General features: G+C 52.4%; 1 protein-coding gene across 1 annotated transcript in view; it reads left to right on the top strand.

The window, feature by feature from the left end:
* The window catches only part of NCOR2 (nuclear receptor corepressor 2), a 230343-nt gene that overhangs the window by 133553 nt on the left and 72534 nt on the right, over positions 1 to 24256 (top strand). Inside the window, exons 8-13 of the mRNA XM_069031075.1 lie at positions 1390 to 1442; positions 10068 to 10134; positions 15257 to 15444; positions 16667 to 16760; positions 19107 to 19285; positions 22671 to 22725. Coding sequence (XP_068887176.1) covers positions 1390 to 1442; positions 10068 to 10134; positions 15257 to 15444; positions 16667 to 16760; positions 19107 to 19285; positions 22671 to 22725 — 636 coding nt within the window. The remainder of the gene's footprint in view (positions 1 to 1389; positions 1443 to 10067; positions 10135 to 15256; positions 15445 to 16666; positions 16761 to 19106; positions 19286 to 22670; positions 22726 to 24256) is intronic.

Raw genomic sequence — 24256 nt, forward strand, 5'->3', positions numbered from 1 at the left:
ACCTGTGGTGGTGATAGGGAGATACCACAGAGGATGTGGGAGTAGCACCTTCTGCAGACTGGAGGGGAAAAGGACCCATCTTTGTTCACAGGTCCTGTTGCCTCCAGTGCTGCTCACCTGGTTGAGCAGATGCTCAGCAGATGTTCTGCCCTTTTCCTGTGTTTAATCTGAGATGAAATCGGGTAGACCCAGAGCACAGCCTGAGCCCTGTGGCCACAGTAGGAGGGTGAGCTGGTGTGTGTATCCATGGTCAGGATGCTACCTTCAACCAGGCCATCACATGTCCCTCTGCCTGTGGCCACAAATGTTAGATGCTCACAGCTGGTTTGGGGAAGGTCTGTGGATGAACTGCGTGAGTACTTGGTGATGTTTTTGTGGTCAGACGTGAGCTGTGCTCTTTTGGTGCCTGGTTGCTTGTGATGGTTGGGCTATGGCAAGCTTTTGGTTATCCCAGTCTTGGACATGTTCGCAGCAGCTTAAGATAGTGAATAGAAGTGTTGAATCCTGTGCTTAATCCTGAGCACCCTGTCGGCCTGCTGATGTGGACACAAATGGTGGCAGCCCCTGGAGTGTGTGCTGAGCTGTTAATTACAATGGGTGGGATTCAGCCTGGTCTCTCTGGCATCTCTTCCTTCCAGAGGTGGCACCCTCCAGGCTCCCAAGGGTAAATCCCTGGGAAGGGAAAGGTAGCAGGGGCAGTGACCAGGGATGGATCCAACTCTCCTGACTCCCTGCCGTATCCCCACTAAGGGTGTGGGGGATAGAGCAACCCTGGGGAAAACACGTGTCTGCTGGAGCCCAGTTGCCGCTGCTGAGGAACAGATGAGCATCGCTGTACTCAGGGGTGCTGGGGGAGTGCGGTGCCGTGCCTGGGGGCCAACCCACCCTTGGCAACGCTGGAAACCCCAGGGCAAACACTCGTCCTGCCTGCAGTTGCCTGCGCTCGGCTCCCCGGGAGGGCTCGGGCAGGCTTTTGCCACGTAGACATAACAACTTGCAGCTCACAGACTGTCTCTTCCCGTTCCCCGAGCCCCGCTTTCCCCTCGCCTCCCCCGTGTCATATGTTCCGAGGCGCAGTGCGTTTTTCGATCGGTGAATAACAGCCACGTACTCGCCGTGCCGTGTTGATCTGGACGACGTCGCGAATCGCCTGTTCCGAGCCAGCTCGCTGAGCGCTGCCTGCCCTCCCCCGGGCTGAGCCGGGATGCACCGGGACTCGAGCGGCGCTGCCGGGAGCCAGCACCCTCCAGTACGGCCGGGAGCGGGGCTGGGCACAGGGACGGGCGCCCGGGCTGCGACCTGCACCGAGGCGGCAGCGCTTCTGATGGGTTTAAGTTTCTAAATGTCAGACCGTACCATTTATGCCTTCATTTCTCTTATTTATTTCAGCCGTTATACAACCAGCCTTCAGACACCAGGCAGTACCATGAAAACATTAAAATGTAAGTATGTGGCAATAAAGCTATTTTAAATGTCAGTTTGGGCAGTGGACTGGAGCAGGAGGGCTGCCAGCATGCTCCCAGACCCCGATTAAAGCTGCCGAGGAATTGTGAGCATCCTGTTAGAGCTGCTCCGGGTGCCCAGCAGTCAGGAGCTGTAGCTTAAGGTGGATGCTGAAGGTGCTGTTTGATTTTCTTGGGGGTGGGGTGGATGTGGATCCTGGCTGGTCCCTTGTTATTTTCCCAGAGAACACTTACCTTAAGTGCTTTCTTCTGTGCTTCACCCGTACCGAAATACAAAATCAGCTGCCAGAGTGTGTGTGTGTGTGTTTGCATGCAAGAAAGATGAGGTAAAATGAAAAGTTGCAATTACAATTAGATTTTCATGAAGGACCTCTTGAATGTCTAATAACAACTGGTTATTTCAAAGATACTTACCGAGACTTAGCAATCATCTAATTTGACTTATCACCTCAATACATGATTTAATCATCAGCATGTGTTTAATAACCACAGTGACTTCCTGAACATAGAAGAACTATAACAGATAATGAGAATAGCGATAATTGTGATTATTGTTGGAAATTTAAATAGTCAAACCAGATCTGAAACTTTTTATCTGCCTTGAATGAACTGATGATTGCTCTGAGCTGCCTGTAGCGTGTCTATTTTGGTACCAGCTCGGTCAGCTGGTGATAATCATCTTTAATAATCTATTAACAAAAGTTAATAATCTCTTGCTTTTCAGCGGTATGTTAATTGATCCCGGGGGTTTATAAGGGAGGAGTTCCCGTACCTTTGCTCTACGGGAGCATGGTAGGAGCTGGCAGTGCTTAGGGGCTCTGTGTCCCCAAGGGCTGTGGGGAGGAGTGTTTGCTGACGTGACCCCACTGCTCGCTGCCGGGCCCTGCTCCATTCCTGCTCCACCCAGAGCTTCCTGTGTCATCCCAGCAATGCACTCACTGCAAAACATTCAAACCCAGATCATCCCCAGCCCCTCAGCTCCCACAGGGCTCAGGGGGTCCCTGTCAGTTCAGGGGGCTGATGATTGATAAACCATCTTGTGTGGCGTCAGGTGCTAGCCCAAGGACGTGCTCTCTGCATTGCTGGTTGTGTTTTTCCCTGGCTCTGATGGGGTGTGGAAGTCACGAGCTCTCAGGGACCCTCTCTTGCCTTGAAGGGCCCCACAGCCATCCCAATGCAGGTGCTGATCGCTAGTGCTGTCCTTGAAGGAACGAGTTAAAAGTAGATTCAAGTATTTCACCCACTCTCCATTCCCCTGCCAATATTTGTGGGTTTGTGATCACATTTTCCTGTGATTTAAACAATTTCCTGTCCTGGGTTGCTGCCTGAAAGACGGGTGCAAACAAGAGGGAACTGACTGCGCAGGTCAGGAGTAAAACTCTTGATAAGAGGTGAAGCCCCATCAAACCAACCATCAGAGCAGGTGTTCCCCTCCATCCCTGCCTCTGTAGGCATCTGCAGGGTTATCCCCACCCCAGACAGTGACAGTCCCCACGTGGCTGTAGCGGTGGCAGTGACAGACCAAGGAGAGGCTGGAACAGGCAGGCTTGGGGTTAATGTTCGCTGTGATTAATGCTGCAAAAATACGGGAAGGAAACCACACATTTTAATGAAAAGCCTCCATCTCCTCCTTCCAGAAACCTGGCAATTAGCTGCCTTCAGCTGGTTATTGATGCCAGCCAAGCACAGCTACAGATCTAGGTCAGTGAAAGGCCCGTGAGCGATCTGGGCTCCAGATGTTGGCTGCTTTTGGCCGTGGGTCTGTCTTGGAGGTCCTTGGGTTTGGTCTGCACTTTGCTACTTGTTGGTGGACATGCAGAGAAATTGGTGTCTTTTCTCACATCTCTGTGTCCCTGCTGCACATTAAAGAACGTTTTGATGGCTGGGAGGCAGATAGGAAATCAAGATTTTGGTGATTCTTCCAAGCAAATGATTTGGGGTCCTTTGACCAAGAGCAATAGATATTAGACTTCTCTGTTTTGACCAAGTTATGCTTGGATGTTCACATCTGATCTACAACTTTTCCACAAGCTGAAATTGAAGATACTTTTTGTCTTCTCCTTGTTCTTAATATGTTTGTGCCTTTCTGCTCCAGAAGAGCAGCTTCTGCTCTGTAGCCTGGAGGTGGCTGTTTCCATAGAAGATGGAGTAAATCCTCAGGGTGCAGGGAGACACCAGCCAGATGCATTAGAGCATCAGGCCAGCTGCCAGGACACCAGAGGTTATATTTTGCCAAGGTGTAATTGGATGCAGATTCTCCAGAACAGCTTCACCCTATGCAGATTTAGCCATGATGAAAAAGCCTTTTGGCAGATTGCTGGAAAATCATCTGGGTTGTGATTCTGTCCACAAATCCTCGCTGCATCCTGGCTGTGTTGTGCAAATGGAAACTGCCCCCATGTGAAGCTGGTTTAGAGCCTCATACCTGGGCACAAGATGGCCAGGCTGTTATTGTCACAAATACCTTTTACAGATTTTTGTTGGTTTTTTTTTCAAACATTTCCTAATGTGATTTTTTTTTTTTCTCAGTTGAATGTGTGCAAGTGTCAGTGGGAAGGCATTTGAATATCAGAAAGCCAGGATTCCTCGATTTCTCCACAGCCATACTCTCTGCCTTGCAACACTCATTTAATTCTCCCTTCTTGTTTGCTTTGCTTTTCAGCTGGGATGAGTCACGTATGCTAATAGAGCTGACTGGGGAGTTACTGGGAGAATTTCTACTCTTACTAAAATGTTACCTACCGGTCTCTTATTTTCATGGAGTTTTATGGCCTGTCTCCTATTCAGTACAGTTAAAATTAATTTCATGCCCCAGTTCATTCCAGTGTTTGCAGCTTCAAAAGCTTTTAAGTCCTATTTAGCTGCCTGGCTGTGCTCTGTTCCTTGTCTGCACAGTCCCTTTGGTTCACCTGTGAGTGCAGGCTTCGAGCAAACATGGTTAATTTTGTATGCTACATCTGCCACGGGATCCAAGGCACCCTTGAGTGGTTTGTTCTGAAGAGTTGACCTACCTTTGCTGGGACCGTGTCCTTTCTGTTTGAAATATCTGCTTTGTTGGAGGGAAGGGCTCTGCCACTTGCCCATGATAAAAGAGGAGGGCAAGGTGGCATTTAGTGGCCTCGTTTCATAGGGATGGGGTGAGCTTTACCCCTGTGGCTGGCTTGGCCCTTGCTGTTTTTCAAGCTGAGAATTTCTTGGCTTTGCAACAGACTGAAAGTTCCTTCAAGATGCATCACAGCCCTGAGCACAACTGGAGACCACTCAAGTGATTCTGCATCAGTTGAGGAGGCTACAGAGACCCTTTTTCTACATTTTGATGAAATACAGCAAATGCAGAAGGCGCTGGTGCACCAGTGAAGCACCAATGCCTCTGGTCAGGGTCTTTATTTCAGTGCTTTGCCAGCTGGTTGTACAAGGATGAGAGCTGCCCTTCCCACCCTGTCACAGTAGTGACTTTGCATATTCCCCAGACTCTGGCTCCAAAGATATTAACCTTCTTTCCTCCAAGTGTTTGAAAAATGACAAGATGTTGTTCACATGAGCAGGATCAATTACCTGCTGTCTGTCTGAAGAGATATTCTCCAAGGGGGCCTTCCTGTCTACGGCGGGAGATTCCTGCCCGGTCAGCCATGAAAAACAGCCCGGCAGGATTCTCCTCCCCCCTTTCCCAAAGCAGTCGTCTTGCAATCATATTCTGTGAGACCTGTATTTGAAAGCAAAATGCGAGCTTCCCTGAGCCTTGAAAAAGCAGACAAAAAGCAAAGTGGATAGCCCAGGGTAAGTACATGCAAGGTGCTGTTCACAGGGTTTGCTTTAAGCCTCCCTTCCCAGAACTTCTCCTTGCTTTACACTGAAATTCAGGAATGTGGGGGTGAAACCAGGCTGCATCCCTCAAGATGCTTAGAGAGGTGTTGGAGAACCTCTCTGAATGTACAGTTAAAACAGATGGAGAGTTTGGTGTGATTTGGGTTTTCTCACGTGTCCAGATCCAGCAGCAGAGCTGAGTGCACTGTTAATATTTGCACATCTGGGTTGCTGTCTGCAGCTGAGAGCTTCTCAGGGAGAGGGCAGGAAATCTGCCTCTGCAGAATCAAAATCTGAAGTCAGGATTTTCTGAGAGGTTTCAAGACTTCTGAATCTCTTTTTGTTTTCTAAGTGCCCCCCCCCCCCAAAAAAAAAAAAGCAGAACAGCTTTCTTCTGAAAGTCTCACAACTGCGGCTTTCCAAATCACTTGTCACATTGGGAAATTTAAGTCATCTTTTCATTACTTGCTGTTTAGGGGATTTAGTAGCACTGGATTGCCTCTGAAATCATAGTTGAAGCCTGACATGTAACACATGTTCTTTCAAACCCTGTCATTATTAATGCACTCTCTTTCAGGTCTTTTTATTAGTGCTTGTAGACATTTTCCTCATTAGAAATTCACCTAGCAGCTCCCTGCTCATCCCATTCAAGGTTTCTCATCTCTTTTATTCTCTATTGGCATGCACCAAGGCAGCAGATTACCTGGTGATGAATTACTAAAGGATGGAGACACACACTGCTACCTTCTGCTTCTTCCTCTTGCCAGTAAAAAGCCAATACTCATTTGAGGACTATCTTGCAACACTTGGGCTTGTGCTGTCAGCTTGGGCTTCAGGGGCAAGGCAGAGGTGTTTCTGGGCACCAGCAGCCTGCCTGACTGTACATCCAGAGTTGTGAACCTCTGCCACTTCACCCTCAGAGGCACTGATGGTGCTGGGGGTTTAGTCCATCCCAGTGCCCAAGGGCGCTGGGGTAAATAACGAAAGATGTGCTTTGCTTTTCTTCCCCAGAAAGTGTTTCTAAATATTGCAAGGAACTGCTCTGAACAGCTGGCTTTCCAGAAGCATGCCCTGCCTTGGGGTTAGTAGGTTACAGTGTGTTAGCAGCTGGAGCTGTGTGCTCCAGCCATTTCAGAGCAAGCAAGGGAATGAGTGCAGTGACCCGTGACCAGGGTGAGCTGCTCCCTGCCCTCGCTGCAGGGAGTCCTGTGGCTGGAGGGAATCAGCGACTGCCCTGAGCTGCAGCTTGGGATCCTGGCACCAGCCATGCACGGGAGCAGCCGCAGCAGCAGGGAGGACAGAACTGTTTTGGTCTCCATTGCCTCCAGGCTGGTTTCACCTTGGAGTGTTCTTGCTGTGCTCCTCGGGTCTCCTGCTTTGCCGATCTCTCGCCTCCCTGTGCTTTGTTTGGCTGGAGTTGCCAGGAGCTTCCTCGGTTTCCTACCCTTGCCTGTGTGATCCATCTTGCTGTACAATGGCTTTGCCAGCTGCTCGCTGCCTCCTTCCCATCGCTCTTTGCAGTTTGGTCCCAGCTTTGTTTGCTCTGGCTGATGAAAGACGTTCCTGTGTAATTAAATACCCCTGATTAGTTTTGCTCAAATAGCAAACTTCCTTTCATCTCGTCTTGCACCGGTTGAAGGTCTCCACAGGCTTGGCCAGGTGTGCCGCAGTGCATCAGCTCTTTGTGTCCTTTGGGAGCCCTATCCCAGGGCTTTGGCAGCGTCCACACGTGGGTACACAGCAGCACTGACACGCATGCGTGCACCCACATCCTTTTAATAGCACAGCCTCCAGAAGGATCACGGCCAAGTCATTCCTGTGGACCTGGGCCAAGTAACTCAAAAGTCAGAGTTACAGGTTCTCTCCTTGACTGGCTCCATTGTGAAAGCCATGAAACAAAGGCAACCTTGGGCCAAGCCAGTGAAGGTGGAAGCAGCTGCTCCTGCAGGTCTCGCCTTGCTTTGCTCGGAGTGGGAGATGGGTTTCACTCGGCAGTTTGGAGACTGGCTCTGAGAACTGTGCTCCTGTGTGGGGCTCACCAGCCAGGGCAGTGGGGCAGGGGGAAGAGGATGAGTTATGCAACACAGGGATGGAGATGGGCTTCATCCAGTAGATGAATCATTGACCACAAGGATGGGGATGTGCCACCTGGCAGCCTCCAAACACCAGCTCGCCAGAAGCTGGGGGGGGGCTCTGTGTCCGTCCCAGCCTTCCCTGTCCTTAGGGACACCTCCAAGGATAAGGCAGGGAGCTCTCATGTCCTCCCCACCCGGCATGGTGTGACGTGCCAGCCCAGCAATACTTTAAACTGCCCACAAGAGTCACTGTTGCTTTATCTAAGGAGCGCCCATTCCTCCTGCCTGGGAGCTGCCTGATTTCTTCACCCCTTTGCGGTTCAGGTCTCCATCCGTGACGCTTTTCTTGTGCCCCAGAAAACCGCAGGACTCAGGCAAGGGAAGAGGAGAAGGGAGGAGGGCTGGCACCTCGCAGGAGCAGCCTTTGCCATGTGCCACTCCGCAGTGGTTATTTCGGTGCCCGGCTCCCAGCAGACAGCCGTCACCTTCCCCGCCTGTGCACAGCGGTTGTGCTCGGCTCGGTGATTTGCCCAGGGAGCACAGCGTGTGCTTGGGAGACATGTGGCCCGAATTAACCTCGCTGCAAACGGTTTCTAAGTAACAGCAGTACATGTAGCAAGATAAACTGTGAAGCCTATTTATATTTACCAAGATTGTATTAACCTTTGAAAGGTTGACCTTATGCAAAAACAAAACAAAACAAAAAAAGATAAAGTGGCAAAAACATTCAGGGCATGAGGGGGTTTGTTGTTGTTTTAATCCTTTCACTCTTTGATTACTTCAGCCTTGGTGGTGGTAAACATACATCGGCTTTCAAGGCATTCCTGATTTTTGCAGCTGCAGAGCCATTAAGCCTTTGCCTGTGTTCGCACTTTCAAGGTCAGCCGTGATGCACAACTCAAGGCAACCCATCAGCTGCGTAAGAGCTGCTAATTTCCTTCATTTACTCTCCTGTTTTCTAAGAACTTGTGCAGCAGATCAGCAGCAGCAGCGTGTCAAAGCCCGGGTTGCTCCTGGATGTCACACAGGCTGACATGGGGAGGGCAGGGGTTCAATTAGCTGGGCTGGCCCCAGGGGACAGTCCATGACCCCTTGTTGGGGACCATCCCACACATGCTCGTCATTAGCGCCGCCCCAAAGGTTTCCTTGTGTTAGAGCTTCCATTAGAACTGGAATAAACAAACAAGCAGTGGGAATGTGTGTGTTTGGCCCAGTGACCCGCTGAGCTTGCTCGCGCAGAGCTGAAGCCTTGGAAGGAAATGTGTCTGACGGGGTCCCTGCAGGAGGGTTTGCTGCCCACTGAGGCACCACAAGGTGCTGGGGCCTTTGAGGAAAGCTCACCGTGTGTGATGAGAAGGGATGCAGGAGCATGTGAAGAGCTGGAGCTGGCAAACAGGTGCTGGAGAGGCACCTGTGGTTCCCAAGGCAGCGCTTGCTGTGGGATCGCTGTCGTTCCTGTGAGTGCCGGTGCATGGTTCAGTGGTGTAGCAAGAAGAGAGTTTAGAAAGGGAAAAATGTTGATGCTTTCCGCAATGTTCTCCATTCCTAAACTTAGCCAGGACTGCCCCCAGTTGTCTCTCTAAGTGAGCTGGGCCCTCTGCCCCTTCCCAAACAGTCCCGTTTGCTGCTAATTGTGCTGAGGGATTTACAGGGGAGGAGGGTGGTTTTTCCCTTCCTGCTAGCCACGCAGGAGGGGAATGAGGAAGCAGCAAGGGTGTCTCTTCATTCAGCTAAATCCCACAGAACATGCCTACATGAGACTGCTAAGCTCCTGATCAGTAATTACACACTGCAGCTCTGCCTTTAATCGGGATAAAAGACTTAAGGAAACTCCTTTGCCCCTGGTCTCTACCTTTTACCTAGAGATTTTATTGCTGTGAATACTAGCAACAGGAGCTCAGCTCTGGGGCTCGTGCAGGCTCTGGGAGCTCCTGCAGCCTTTTCAGCTCCGTTCTGCTCCTGTGCTGCTTCTCCTTGAGCAGTTATTTCACGTTGCCTTTAGAAAGTAGAAAGAAGAAGAAAGTGGGGGGCTTTCTGGGCAGACGCTGGGGTGGTTGGGGTTGTGGTGGCTGGTTTCCCCCTTGAGGTCCTAATTCTGCAAGTGGCTAAATTCTCCTGGCTGGTTGTTTGCAGCTTTGTTGGGCACGGCTCCAAGGAAGCAAGAGGTCAGGAGATAAGTGCTGCAAGCCCTGCTGTGATCCTGCCTCCTTATCAGGGCCTCAGAGCCCAGGGGTGAACATGTGTGTGCTGACATCCCCATCGCTGCTGACCTGGGCACCGGGGTGCCCAGGGTGGTCTCTGCTCGGGGGGTGCCACCTCCTGCCATGCAGAGCTTGGCCTGAGCCCCCCAGCTCTTGGGAACCCACTGTGGTTTTGCAGATCAATATGTGAAATTAATGAAGGAACAGCCTGACCCACTGATAAATGCAGAGCTGAGCGTCTGCCCACGTGCGGTGCTGACAACATGGGGAAGGTTTGCAGTGGCACTTTATTAATTTAGTTCTCAACTTTAGTCCTGGTTTACCAACAGATGTGGGTGAAGTTCCCGGTCTTTCTCTAGGCTGGCTCGAGGTCCCAGATAAGAGCATTTGCTGTTCTGAAGTTGATGCAATTCCAGGTTAAGGTGGAAACTGTGCTGCGCACTCCTTTGGGAGTGGGGAAAGCCAGGCTGTGTATTTTAGCCGCCTCGTCAATCAGATCTCATCTTTTTTTTCTCTCTTTACAGAAACCAGGCAATGCGGAAAAAGTTAATTTTATACTTTAAGAGGAGAAATCATGCGCGCAAACAGTGGGTAAGTGATTCCCTTAGACCTTACTTTATATGTAAAAACCAGCATAATTTATTACGTGAGAAAGAAAAAGATGATTTCCAGCAGAGAGGTGCTGGTACTCTGTACTTTGCCTGTTGTATTACTGTGGAATCTCTCCTGCTTAAAATAACATGTGAAGGAGAGGTCCCCATTCCTGCTGCAGGCAGCACCTCCCTCCACAAGTGCCTCCCACAGAGCAAACACGTGGGGTTGGCTTAATCACAGCGGAGCCCATCACTGATCCCAGAAAGCCTATTCACAGCATAAATGTCTATTTTGTGAGTAATTGAACCCTAGGAGAGGTGTGAAACAAGCTGACTCTGCTTCCGGTAAATGGTCTGGAGGCTGCTCCGATTCCTTCCAGCTGACCACACAGCAATGTTGTAGGAATTTGTGGTTTAAAACAAAATTCAAGCTCTGTGCCAGTTTGTTTCTAGGCAGTGTTGCTTGCGAGAGAGTTTCAGTGATCTTTAAGGAGACAGGTCTTGGTTGGGTAAGGGGCAAGGCAGGGCTGATTATGAGGCTTCAAAGGTGTTGGGAAGTCCCAGTAAACAGAGGAGAAAGTCAAGTGGATTTCACAGAACTTGTGCACTTTTGGTGCTGACAGTTGCAGTTGCTCCCGGCAGGAGCTGGAAGGCAAAGCCAGCACAGAAGAGAAAATGCCAGAGCAACCAGTTGCTCCCACCAAGAAGGTGGATTTTGCAGTGTCTTTCACTGATGGGTGATTCAGCTCACAGGGCTTCATGTTTCATAGGGAAGATGTAAATACTGTCTCCTGACTCGTTGTCTCTGTCCTCAGGAGCCAGTGGTGGTGTCTTGCATTGGCAATGGTGCAGGTGTTCTCAGTGTCTTTGGGGCTGCTTTTGGACAGAAGTGTCAAAACTGGGAGGAATTGTTGGAAAAATTCAAAATAACAAGCCTGGGAAGTGGTTTCAAGGCCGTACCTTTAAAAGTAACTTCCGGTGCATAGGCAGATATCACATTATTTTCTTATTTATTTTGAATAAAGGCATGTTCCTTTTCTTTCTCATGCTTTGTTTTTTGCCCCTGTTCTCTACCAGTATTCCAAAAGCCACAGACCTTGCATTCCAGAGGAATGGTTGTGCCTCCCATTTGTGTCCAAATACATGTTCATTTAGACTTCTCCATGATAAAGCTTCTCCCGGGGCGAGGGGCTGCAGGGCTTACACCTCCATCAGGATGTGGCATGGCAGCCGGGTGCTGCTCTGGGCACCTCCCCTGCTGCAGCTGAGGTCTTCTGCATGGTGGGAAGTGGGTCAATATTCCCTTCCTCAAAAAAGGGATTGCAAAGCATCACGTGGTTTTGTTGGAAGCAGGAGGGAAGCGCCTGGGAACTGCTTTCTGGTGGAAATGGCTGGTTACTGTGCTAAACCTAGAGTGAGTTGCTCTGTGTGAATATCAAGGAGCTGGGGGAAAAGGTTTAATTAGGCTGCAAGAGCACAGTTCCTAAAATACGACTTGCAGTAAAGTCGCCTGTCATGCAAAATAGGTGAATTTCTGCCAGGCAGTTTATTCAGTGTCCTTGAAAGGGGATTTTTCAGTTTAGGGAAGCATTTTGCCTATTCTACAAAATAGGCAACATACGGTTGCTGAATTTGCAAAGTGAATACATTTGCTGATTCTGTTTGCAAAATGGGTACGCTTAGCTATTTTTCTGCCTGTTTTGTAGCAGACCCTATTTTTAGCAAAGCCCATCTACGTGCCAGCGTTTCTTTCTGGCTCTTTTACTTTCTGAAGTATTGTTGCTGCCCAGGGCTGGCTGGAGCAGGGTCAGAGCTCGGTCGCCACAGGGTCCAGCTCTGAGAGCCCCATCCCAGAGGATCTGCAGGGCTTCCTCCTGTCTCCACTGAGGGGAACAGCAGAAGACACTTAATTGCCATCGGGGTGATGATGCAGAGAGGGAATGGTGAAGGGAGCTGTTCTGGGTGTGAGGGGTTTGTCTCCACCAGCCAAGGGAAGAAAACCACGGGGCTTGCATAGGAATTGGACTGGTTCCTCCTGTCACCTTCGCTCTTCTCCTCCCCTCCAGAGAGCTGCTCCGTTCCCTGGAGCTGCGAGAGCGTGGGCTGCAGGAGGGCTCGGGCTTGGCACAGCCCACGAGCTGCCTTCAGCTGCTACGGCAGCGTTACTATCCATCCATTTTTAGATACGCATGTCAGGTCCGATTTGGCTCGCTATCACTTACGGGTGTGATTGAGAGGCTGATGGGCTGCTGAGCCCAGCCGGGGAGGGCAGCAGAGGGGGCACCGATGCTAAAAGCCAGCACAGATGGTTGCTCAGGAATGGACATGCTTGCTTAGGGCTGCTCAGAGGATGCCTGGAGAAGGAATAGATGCTTCTGTTCCTGAAGTGCCTGACCAGGAGCTTCTCCTGGTGGTGGAGCTGTGACAATCCGAGGAGTTCACGGTGATGTAAGATGCCTGTAATCTTGGCTTTTGAAGGCTGCAGGAGATGGCAGGGAGCGTGTGTCCCAGCTGGAGCAACAAGCACTGGATGGGGATGCCGCAGCCCAGCTCCGCTGCAGTGGGGTTTGAAGTTTGCGTGGTGGGAAGGGGCATTAAGGAAGTGCTCAGCCAGTCCATCATGAAGCTGTGCTCTGGAGGGCAGAGCTGTGTGAGGGGGAAGCTTTGGTGCTGCTGCCCTGCTGCCAGGGTGCGAGCTGCTGGGGAATCAGCAGCGTGACGTTGAGGTTGCTTTTTCCATCTTCAAATGCCAGTTCCTTAAAAGAGGAATTCTGGATAAAGCTTTTGTCGAGTTGCTCCAAAGAGTGGAAGAAAAGGAGGAAAAAGCTGCCCTGCTGGCTGTGAAGCAGCCAGGGCTGTGCCAGGTGGCTCTGCTGGGGCGGTGGCTCTGCGGGACCCAGCACTGACTCATTCCCATAGGGAATGACGAACCTTTCAAAGCCTCAAGGCTTCTAACCAGACCGAGCCCTCGTGCTGGGCTCTCCCCCAGCCGTGCCTCAGGCTGGCAGCACCGGGCACCGGCTGCCTCCTGGTGCTGAGGCTTCATAAACTTCATGGGGTATTTTTAGCTTCTTCCCAAATGTGATGCTCTGAAAGCAGGAGGATGTAGCAGATTTGCTGGCAGGGTGGGAGCTCTCGTTTTCAGGGGGCTGATGGCATTGCTTTGGGAGAGGTGAAAACGCAGCAGCTGTGATTTTGCCAAGCTGCCGCAGGCTGTTGGTGTTACCTGTAGCTCCTCGCCCAAAGCGTGAGATTCCCCATGTGGACTTCTAGGGCATTTTAATTTCTGTCCTCCTTCCTTGCTTTTATCTTGTGGCTGTTTCCTTCAGCTCCTGATGAAACCCAAGCAGCTCCCCTGCATCCATGCAAGGCGGGACAGTCTCTGGCTCCAGGCATGCAAATGGGAATTGATTTATTTTCAGGGGAGAGTGGTGATCTGGCTCAGCTCTAGGGCTTGAGGTGCTTTGTCTGCCCCACATTATTGTTGAGGTGTCTGCAAAAGGCCAAGGAAATCAAAGATGTGTTGCTGTTCTTGGATTGGTCCAGGATGGCCAAACCAAACCCATGTGCCAGGATTGGTGTGACACAGGCTGCAGGTTGCTGTGTATTTCCATTGGTTTGGGGTTTTTTACCTCTCCTGATTTTTCTTCATGGCCAAGAGCAAACGGGACGAGAACAAAGTGCATCTGGGAAATCCTGCAGCCTCAGACTTCCCGTCATAGGGCAGTGGTGGCACGAGAGGGGTTTATTTCTTTGAGGTCTGGATTCCCTGTGTCTCTGCTGCAGTGCAGAGTGGTGCTGAGCGTGCTGGTGCTGAGCCGCCCATTCTGGAAAGCGGTGTCAGGGTCAGGAGTGACCTGGGGTTTGCCATTAGAGCAGCATCTGCTTTCACTTCCTGATTTGGGGCTTGGAAGGCGTTTGTCTGACTCAAACTGAAACCTTGAAACCCCTGTGGTCCCCCAGCTGCTCTCAGCTGAGGCTGGGCACCATCGCTGCTGCCACTGCAGTGGCTGTTGGGGACCAGACGGGTGTCCTCCCACAATGGACCTTTCCCTTCTGTGGGCATTCTCCTCCAGCAAGAGTGTGGCTGGAGGAGGGAGAAGAGATTTGGGGCGTAATGGGAGGAGACTCATTTGTGCTGCAAATCATATTTCAGTGTTACCAGGCTTGTCCCATAAATACCAGTCAGAAGTGCAGGGCTGGACCTGGTGGGTGGCTGGGTGGGTGTGCCATGAGGATGTCACCCCGGGAGGACATGGTGTGGAAACCCTTTGCAGCCCTGCGTTTTGGCACGGCCTGGGTTTGCTGTCAGTGGGGATGTGCTTGTCTTGTCACATGGGCCAAAAAGGAGGAGCAGCAGCTGCAAAAGTAATTTTGCTTTCTAGGATGGTGAAGGAGCTGAGTGTGTGGCCAGGCTGCCATGCTGTATGGCCGTGGGCAGGGGCTGGGTGCCTGGCTCTAGATTTTGGGGAGTCAGGCCCTTGCAGGGAGCTGCCCCATGGCCCCAGGCCCGTTGTCATTGCCAGCACAGAGCCGTGAATGCTGGAGCTGGTGTGTGTGGGTAGGAAGGGGTGCCTGGCCTTGGGCACCATGGCAAGCCCTCCCCAGCGTGGTGAGCTGGTGGCTCCAAAATTACAACCCTGCACACCCTGCTCACACAGTGGGGACCAGCTCTCCTGCCCCCCGTGCCTCCTCCCAGGGCCATGTTTTGGTCCCTCCTTGCTCAGTGGCCTCAGGCAGGCACCTTGCTCTCTCCTGGGGTATGGAGCAGGGGCTCCCTCCCCAGCACAGGGCCTTTGGCTGCCAAATCAAGCAGCTGGTGGGCCAGAGGATGCTCAAGCCGATGTGAGGGGTGGGCAGAGCCATGCTGGGCAAGAGTCCTGATTCCACCAAACATGTTGGGTCTGGAAGAGGAGAGCCTGAGGGTACCTGATGGCCTGTTTTGAGAATTCACCCTTGGGTTGATCCCAGGCCCTGGAGCATGTCCACGTCCTAATAAATTGTATTTCTTTAAGCAACATGACTCATGCTCAGCCTGAGCAGCCATCGAGGGCCAGGCCTGGAGGAGTTGCCCTTCCCAAGCACGTCTCTGAGCTCCCTCTCTCCCTCTGCCCTTTCAGGAACAGAAGTTTTGCCAGCGCTATGACCAGCTGATGGAGGCCTGGGAAAAAAAAGTGGAGCGCATCGAAAACAACCCCCGGCGCCGTGCCAAAGAGAGCAAAGTGCGGGAATACTATGAGAAGCAATTCCCGGAGATCCGGAAGCAGCGCGAACTGCAAGAGCGCATGCAGAGGTTAGAGGAGAAGCGGTAGGAAGGGGCTGAGCTGGTATCAGACAGCCTTTCTTTTTTCTTTGGGAATGGGCGTGGGATTTGTTTGCGGGAGGAGCGGCCTGGGATGGCTCTCGGTCCCTTTTCTCCCTCTCTAGTCAAAGGCAGAAGCCAGCAGACATGAGTCTTGCTGCTTTTTCCCCAGGGTGGCTCAGCACAGAGCCAAAAGGAGGAAAAATGTCAGGAATGTGACTGCCTGTCTCACCTCTCCTGCTGATCTCCCAGCTGGCCACATCAGAGCCAGGGGTAGCTCCCTTGTGCTGGCCAGCTGGCTGGGACAGCACTAAATCCTGCCTTATTGGTGTGCCCAAATTAAGATGTACAAGACTTGCAGGTGCATTTGGTCATGTTGATGATTTAATACACACACATGCTTTGATGGGAGCAAAAACATCTGCAGAGGTTATTTGGAATGACCACAGTCTCACTGGAAGGGATGTCCCCTGTCTCTCCCATCCCCTGTCCATTTTCCTCTCCTCATTGGAAGTGCAGTTGAGGTCATGTTGTTTTCTGCCAGGAGGAGACACGATTTCATGATCTCCACCCTTTTTGCTGAAAACTCCCTGTCCTTCCCATTTCAGCCCTGGCATCTTGCCTGGGGTCACCTGATACACATAAAACCTAAACCCTTCTGCCAGCATCCCATCCTTGTGCCCCACTAACAACTGGGTGGGTCCAAACTCCCTCACTGATGGCTTTAATTTGTCTGAAAGAGAAAGGGAGAAATGGTACTGAGAAATGTTCTAATTTTTTACCTGCTTAATAAGAAAAGTTGTAATTCCTTGGGACGTGTGGCTGTGGAAGGGAAAGATGTTAATGGATGGGTTTGATTTAAAACTTCCCACAGCATTTGCAAACCAGATGTGGTGGCACAGTGCTAAGGGCTCGGTGCTAACACCAACACCTTTGTGCCATTGCTGTGGTGGGGTGAGCAGGAGAAAATGTGGGGGAGAGTGTGGTTGGGCATGAATTGTCCTTGTGTTCTAGCAATCCAGGCAGCTGGTACAGGTAAGGAAGGGGGTTTGAGGCTCTCAACCTGCTAGCCCTAAACGCAGGCGCCATGCCCGCAGTGTGGGAGGGGGTGGCCTGGGTGGAACGTTGGGATGTGGCTGTTATGGAGGTCCAAATGGTCTTGGATGTGGTTTGCTGCTTGTGAAATGGAGCATCAGTGCCTGAGTGTGTCGCTGCCCTTTCCCAGCAGGGTAGGACAGAGGGGCAGTGGCGGGCTCTCCATGTCAGCTGCACGCAGTGAGCACGAGGTGTCAGAAATCATCGACGGGCTCTCGGAGCAAGAGGTGAGACCAGCTTCTCCTTTCTCCTCCTCTTGACCCCTCACTCTGTCTTCTCCAAGGAAGCTAAGACAGGACTGCTAGGTCACACTGTGAAACCCTATGCCAAATCCCACTAACTTTAGGTCCTGCTGAGGTTGGGGAGGTTACCATGATGCCTAACACACTTTCTGGACAGGATCCAAAGTTAGGGGTTTATTTAATTTGCATCAGCATCTTTCCAGCCATGTGAGAGATGTAATGGAGCTGTGCAATGGTTCTGCCAGAGCAAAACATGGAGCTGGTGGCCAGTTTATCGGCATTTGGCTGTCTCTAAGGGACCTGAAACCCCAGCGTGCTGCTTATCCTGGGTAGCACCCCACAAACACCTCCTGGCTGTGGTTTATACTGGAAGTGAAGATGGGAAGGGAAGGGAGCCAGCGCCCAGACTGCTGGGTGGAGGGGTTTTTCTGTTTCATTTTGTTTTGAATGGGCTGTGTGGCTTGACACAGGGGAATCCTATGGAATGAATGGTTTGTACGTGAGCCAGTTGGCCCACATCTTCTGGGAGTGCTCCATTCATCTTGAAACATCCCCGTGACCTCGGCTTCGTTTGGATCTGGTTTCACAAGGGTTCTGCTCTCTTGGCACGGAGGCGAGCTGCAGTGAATGGATCATGTTTGGGAGGGGAGAGCAGCCATTGCCCAGCAATAGCTGGGATGTTTGCTGCCTGCACACCACAGCTGATCCCTGTCCGGGATCCCAGGCACTTTGCTCTTAGCCAGTTAAGGTGATAACATGGAGGACATGGATCTTGGAAGCAAAGGGAAATTTCAGACTCTGCAGAGGTCCTGGCCAAGTGGAGCGTTAGCTGATCACCTCCATGCTCCTGCACCGTGTGCTGCTAAACTCCACCCCGACAGCCGCCTGCTGAGCCCCAAACCTCTGCTTTGCTTGTCTCAGAGGAGACCTTTAGAGCTTCCAGCTCTTCCACAGGGTTGGAAGGAGCAGGGAGGTGAGAGCTGGGGAGCATCTCTGGCAGCAGGGCCAGCTCTCCGCCCCAGCATGTTGCTGGAGAGGAGGGGGGTCTGGCTGGTGGGGTGTAGTGGCACTGCTTGGCACCCCGAGAGGCCCTGTGCCCTCAGCTGTGGGCAGTGCTTCCATCAGCATCCTCTCTGCTCTGCACAGGGGCTTCTCCTGTCATCAGGGGGAGTCTGCAGTTACCCGGGTTTGAGCTGTCCCTCACCTCCCACCATGAGGAGACATCTGGAGCAGCCGGTTTCTAGGAGGTGTCCTAGTGAGGATGGGGAGGTGCTCACATGTGTTGAAATGTCCATGTCTGTGCAGAGAGCTGTGTTTTAGGAGGAGGAGGAGGTATGGTCTGGTCAGGCGTAGCAGGGAAGCAGAGCAGCACTGGGAAGGCCAGAGTCAGCAGCTTCCTGGAAGGGTTGGCCACTACTGTTCTCCCAGGAACCAGCATCTGGCCATAAATCAAAACAGCAGCACTTGAGAAGACCTGGCCCTCCTGGGTCAAGGGTTGGAGTTTGTCTGAGCAGTGACATCCCAGGTGACAGGGAGGATTCAGAGTGATGGTGGAATTGAAAGGGGCTGGCCAGAGCATCCCTTCATCCCCAGGGTGGACCTGTGCCAGGGGATCACCAGCAGCTCAGCCGAAGGGACTGTCCTGGCATTTGAGCAGAAGACAGCACAAATGAGACATCATGTTGGCCTCTCTGTTGCAAATACTTAAGGAAACCAGTGTGCCCAGTCTGTCCTGTCCTGGTGTGCAGCTGGAGCTTTGGATGAACTTTGTGCTCCGTAGGATTGAGTAGAGGCATCAGATTATGTGCCAGGGTGTTGCAGTAAGGAATGACAGCCCCTTTATGGTGACGTTTGAAACCTCCTGGAACAATTCAGGACTCCTGTGGAAGGGAAGGGGAAGCATGATGTCTCCCTCTGCCCACCCTTTCAGGAAGCTTTGCAAAGCTGGTCTGCTTCCCTCACAATTGGGGTGGGGGCTGAAACTCCATGTGGCTTGTGGGTTTGATGGCCGGGAAGGGGTTGGCATTCCCTGCTCCACCGCTGCTTTGACTTGTTTCTTGTCACGGTCAGGAGCTGTTTTGCTTAAGTCAGACATTTCCACACAGGATCTTGAAGCCTTTTATTCCAAAATGAAAGATTAATTGTTTCCTGGCTGACAGCGATAGCCTCTTTCAGCGTTTAATTTACAATTACTCTGGCAATAAAGCTGTCTAGCGCTTGCTTTTGAATTCTCCTGTTCCTCCGCCTGTCCTTTTCCTCTCGAACATCTGTCCCCTGCGGTCCCCGCGGGCCCGTGCTGCTGACCAACTGTTCTCTCTGCTTTCCCCAAAGAACCTGGAGAAGCAGATGCGCCAGCTCGCCGTCATCCCGCCCATGCTCTACGATGCTGACCAGCAGCGCATTAAATTCATCAACATGAACGGCCTCATGGATGACCCCATGAAGGTCTACAAGGACCGGCAGGTGATGAACATGTGGAGCGAACAGGAGAAGGAGACCTTCCGGGAAAAGTGAGTGCAGCCCACACTCCTCTCTGTGCAGCCCTTGGGGAGTGTGAGCAGGATCCGTGCAGGGCTTCAGCTGGAGCCCCAGCCCACTGAGGCAGGAATTTCCCACTTGTCCCCCATGGACACGTCTTGTTGCTATGTTATCTTGAACCTGGGCACAGAGTGATGCTCCTGCACAGAAACTTCAGGCCTTGCTGCATGTTTGGGATATTCCTGCCCCTGTGCTGGGCTGTGGAAAGCTGCTGCTCATGGCAGGGTGGGAAGGGGAAGTTTTTCAGCTTTTGCATTCGTTGTTGTATCAGCATTCCCAGTTTAACGACAACACTGGTGAAACCCAACACTCCATACACACATTGCCTTTCTGGATTTACGTGCTGTCCTTTGGGCACTGTGTGTTCAGGGGATTTTCGAGGCTGTCAACATCCAAGCCCCTTATGTAGACCCCCGTCAGGCTGCAGCTTCCAGCTGGTGCCTGTCCCTCAGTGCTCCATCCTGCTGTCTGCAGGATTTGCCACCGGCTGCTGTTTCCATGGATGCGTTCCCACATCAGACACGTGCAGACTCTGGCTGTGGTGCTTTCTCCTGTTTGCAAGCAGTGCTTGAGAACAGCTTTGCTCTATCAAGTGAGATCACTTGGGGAGTGGCTGATCCCTTCCCTGGGTACCACTGCACTGTCAGCCAAGATGTGGGTGCTCAGCTTGGTCTCACATCCAGACTCCCTTGTAGCCCAGAGCCCAGCAGGGACCCAGGTGTGTTTGCATGGAGGACTGGAGTATCCTTGGTGCCCCCAGTGTGCTGTGAGTGTCTATAAAAGCAGAGCTGGAGTTCAGCTTTCAGTGGGATGAGCTCTGGCATTGCTCTCTGCTGTGGACCTGAGGGACGTGGAGGTACGTGGGTGCACCAGGGCCACCTTGTCCTGAGCAGCAGCACCACTCAGTCTGGCTTCCAGACAAGCAGGGGATGGCTCCATGGATTACCAGCATGCCTATGGCCAGCCATGCTGGAAGCCTCTCTGTGTCCAGGATCCCTCCTCCTCCCCCTGCTCGTCAGGACTCCTGTTTGCAGCTGAAATAATTAATTGCCAAGATGGCCCGAAAAAGAACAAAACAAGCAGACCAGCTCCAAGCCTTTGATAGAGGAGAATCCTCATTGCTAATTAGCCTTAAAATGTGCCACTCCAAACAGCGAGGCTTGCCACAAATGACGCAAAGGCTAATTACTCGGTCTTTAATGGCAGGGCTGTGCCTGGCTAATGGGGCTGGAAGACTCCACACCCAGTGTGTGCATCCTGCAGTGCACGGTGGAGTCTGTGTCATCACTGTGGGTGATGCAGAGCTTGAGGCATAAATACAGCAGGGTTTCAGGGCTCTCACAAAGCCCATTTTGAGAGATTGGTGCTCAGGAGCTGTGAGGAGGGTGTAGGGAGTCCTGCCCCGGCTCTCCCCCATCCTGGCATGCCGGTAGCCGAGCTGCCTGCTGTGCTGCAGCTTCTGGCCTGGGTTTTTAAGGTGAACTGGAGTTGTGTCATCCGTGATCGTGACCTAGAGCTGGCCTCCTCCTGAGACCAGGAAAACCTGGTTCAACCTTTTGTTCAGCCCAGTTGGCGGGGACTCTTGGAGTAAACAGGCAGGCACTGCAAGGCTGACAAGCTCCAGGTCTGAACTATTTTAGCTGTCAGAACATAACCACGAGGAAGAACCTGATTTGATTTGCTTCTGGGCAGGATTTCAGGTCTCTGTTGAGAGCCCATCGCTGGCCTGCTCCCAGGGAAGCTGTGGTTTGCTGGTGAAGGAGCCAGGTGCTGCTCAGGCATCGAGGCTGTGTCGTGCTGGGCAGTGTGAGAGTGCAGCATCCATCTCTTGTTATGGGGAGATGGCCTGGCCCATGAAAAAGAGTGGATTGTTATCTGCATTGCCCCTGGCAGTGTGTGCATGCCCCATGCATCCTTGATAGCGTGGCCTTGAAAACCCTGTCCTGTGGTCAGCCCTGGGTTTGTGCTGTGTACAGAGTGAGGAGCCAGCTCTGGCTCTGTGCCCTCATCCCAGGTTGTCTGAGCAGCCTGTCTGCTTTGCTTTTTTCCTCCCCCCCCCCCCCCCCCCAAGCATTTATGGCTTCTTTTTTGATCTGGTGGCCAGTTACAGTGACAGGGATCTTGCAGTGCCACCCAAACCATATGGGAGTTCTGCCTCAAGAACGGCATCAACACGGGGGTGACAGCACCCACGTCCTGCTGCCGTGGCTGGAGCTGATCAGGCCCTCACTGAGTTCAGCTCAGTGCCTTGATTCCGAGTTTGACACTGGGACAGAGCAGCAAAAGCAGGAGAGAAATCAGCCAGTTGCCCCAGGGAATCACTGGCAGGGCTGGAGACACAGAGCTCCTCACCATATCCTGCCCACGTTGCACCCACACCGCAGCTCTCCCACCTTTTGCCTCTGATCCATTTCCCCAGGGCACAGAGCTGTCAGCTCCTGGGAGCTGGCAGAGCTGCACGTGCTGAACGTGGCTCGCCCTGGCTGCTCAGCTCCCCGGGCCAGAGCCTGTGCTGGTGGCCACCTCTCCTGGCACAAAGTCACCACTCAGTGGGCTCCCTGTGCTTTGGCAGTGCGCTGGTTAACTGTGCTGCCAGCAGCAGCACCTCCTACCAGGGGCTTGCTGGCCCTTGGTGCTTCCCCACCAGCTAAACACCGGGATTTGTTGGAGGAGGCATCTCTGCTAGTGGGGACAGCTTCCCCTGAGTGGGCAGTGTACCCTCCCTGCCAGAGACAGGGATGAGCTTGCTGGCAGCTCCTCCACTTGCTGGGCATGAGGCAGCGTTCCTCAGAGCTGCGGTGCCACTGGGGATCTCTTGAGCAACTCAGCAATGTGGCAGCTCTGTGCTTCCTCCCGGGGTTTGGGTTTCCCTTCCTGTCTTTTGCAGCTGCTCCCAACAGCCCAGCAGGGCTTGGAGTCCTGCTCAGTGCCGGAGCCACCCACAGCCATGATGTGGGATGTGGTGGCAATTCCTCACCCTTTCCTTGCCAGATCCTGAGGCCTTGGCCAGGTGTGCAGCTGCCCTCTGTGCCTGCCCTGTCCTGCTGTTGGTACAGGCTTGGGTGGCCATGGCATCGAGCAGAGTGATGAGCAGCTGTCAGGCACTGCCGGCCCTCCTTCCCTCTCCCACCCATGATGAACATTTGCACATTGAAGCTCCCAACCAGCCCTGCTCCACTGGGCTAAATTTAAAGTTCCTGTCTTTCTGGGAAGCTGAGCAGCAGACAAATATTTTCTCAAAGCCTGAAGTCCCTCGGGGAGCTGGCCTTGCTGCTCCGGGCGCACAGGGCATGTCAGCCCAGCTGTGAGGGGGTCAGAGCCAGCACCCACAGTAACCCTCTCCCTCTCGCTCTGCAGGTTCATGCAGCATCCCAAGAACTTTGGCCTGATCGCATCCTTTCTGGACAGGAAGGTAAGCCTCCCTGCCTGGCTCTAACCTGAATTGTGCTGCCTCTCCTTCACTTGGCTCTTGGTGCTGGAGCTGCCAGCAGATGCTGGGCACCTGTGGGCGGCGGTGGCTCCAAGCCCCGGGCAGGGTCCAGACGCCTCCCGGCTCCCTGCAGAGACAGGGACTGAGTCAGCCGCGGAGAGACGGGAGCTGGGAGCGCGAGAGGTGTGAACGCAGCCAGCCTGGCGCGTGGGCGGCGCAGCCCACCCCGTGATCTGCCGGGGGAGCTGCTTTCCAGCACCTCCCGGAGGCATTTTGCACCAGCCAGGCTGTCGCACAGAGGGTGGGCACCCAGCTGCCCAGCACGAAGTGGAGGGATCTCTTTGCTCAGGGAGGAAGAGGTTTTTGAGGGTGGACTGAGTCCCATTTCATCCAACAGTTCAGGTGGATGTACTGGAAGCACACACACCTCTCCTTGGTGTTTAGGAATAGTTGCTCACAGGAACTGCCTGACCTTTCCCAGATGTCTGTGTTGTGCTGCTTGGACTTTTTGTTTTTGCTGTTAATTGGGCTGAGGGAAGAAAGCTTTGAGAAAAAGACCTGATGGAGGAGTGAGTCTGTGGTCCCATTCTGAGCAAGGCCAGGTACCTTCCACGGGACAGGCCATATGAGCAGGTCCTGGACAGACCCAGCCTGAAAAGACAGCTGTCCATCACTTGGATGCTCTCCTGAACAAGAAACATTTGAAAGCTGTTGCTTCTCTGGTCCTTTTAGTTGCTTGCATCCTCTGCCCGCCTCATGCAGAGTTTCATACACACAGTGTCCACTCGCTCTGGGGGAGCCACTCTGCTCTCCAGGGGTGGCCTGCAGAGGTCACTTCCAGCCTAAATTATACTCTGATTCCTCATAACTCAGGCTGGGGAGATAATTTATAGGACCTTGACCTTCCTGTCCAAAGCAGCAAGGAAGGCCAGCAGCCACCTCGTGCTGCTGCTGTTGCTGTAAGATCCCAGGCTCCTTCCTCATCCTTTCGCACTCGATAAAGCCGAAAGTGGTGGGACTTGGATGATGCTCACAATCCAGTCTGTGTTCCAAGCTGTAAAATGTCTTCTAATTTTATTTGTACTCGTTTGTAAATCAGGCTGTAATTATGATACAGAACACATCCATTATCCTGTTGGAGAGAGCTGCAAAGTATGGCTCAATGTAATGAATTAATAGATTTTTAAATTGCATTATAAAAAAATAGTGATCTTAGCCCTTGGAACAGATGACTGTAAGTTTTTGTGTTCGTGTGTGTGTGTGTATAATCAGGGCTAGATTAGAAAGAGATCCAATTAACACTTTAAAAGTTGCAATCTGTTTTTGCAAATGGTTCCGCTCCTCGCAGAGGGATGGGGTGAGCGCAGCCCCCGGGCACCCCCGGGCACACACAGCTGCCCCAAGCTCCTGAGGACTTGCAGCATGATGGGTCTGTGGGATAATTTCTCTTCATGAAGCCACTGATCCTGTATGTGAAGGTGTAGCCCAAGGCAGCGTTCAGGTGCCCATCCTG

Source organism: Aphelocoma coerulescens, chromosome 15 (assembly GCF_041296385.1).
Source record: "Aphelocoma coerulescens isolate FSJ_1873_10779 chromosome 15, UR_Acoe_1.0, whole genome shotgun sequence".
Taxonomy (NCBI): Eukaryota; Metazoa; Chordata; class Aves; order Passeriformes; family Corvidae; genus Aphelocoma; species Aphelocoma coerulescens.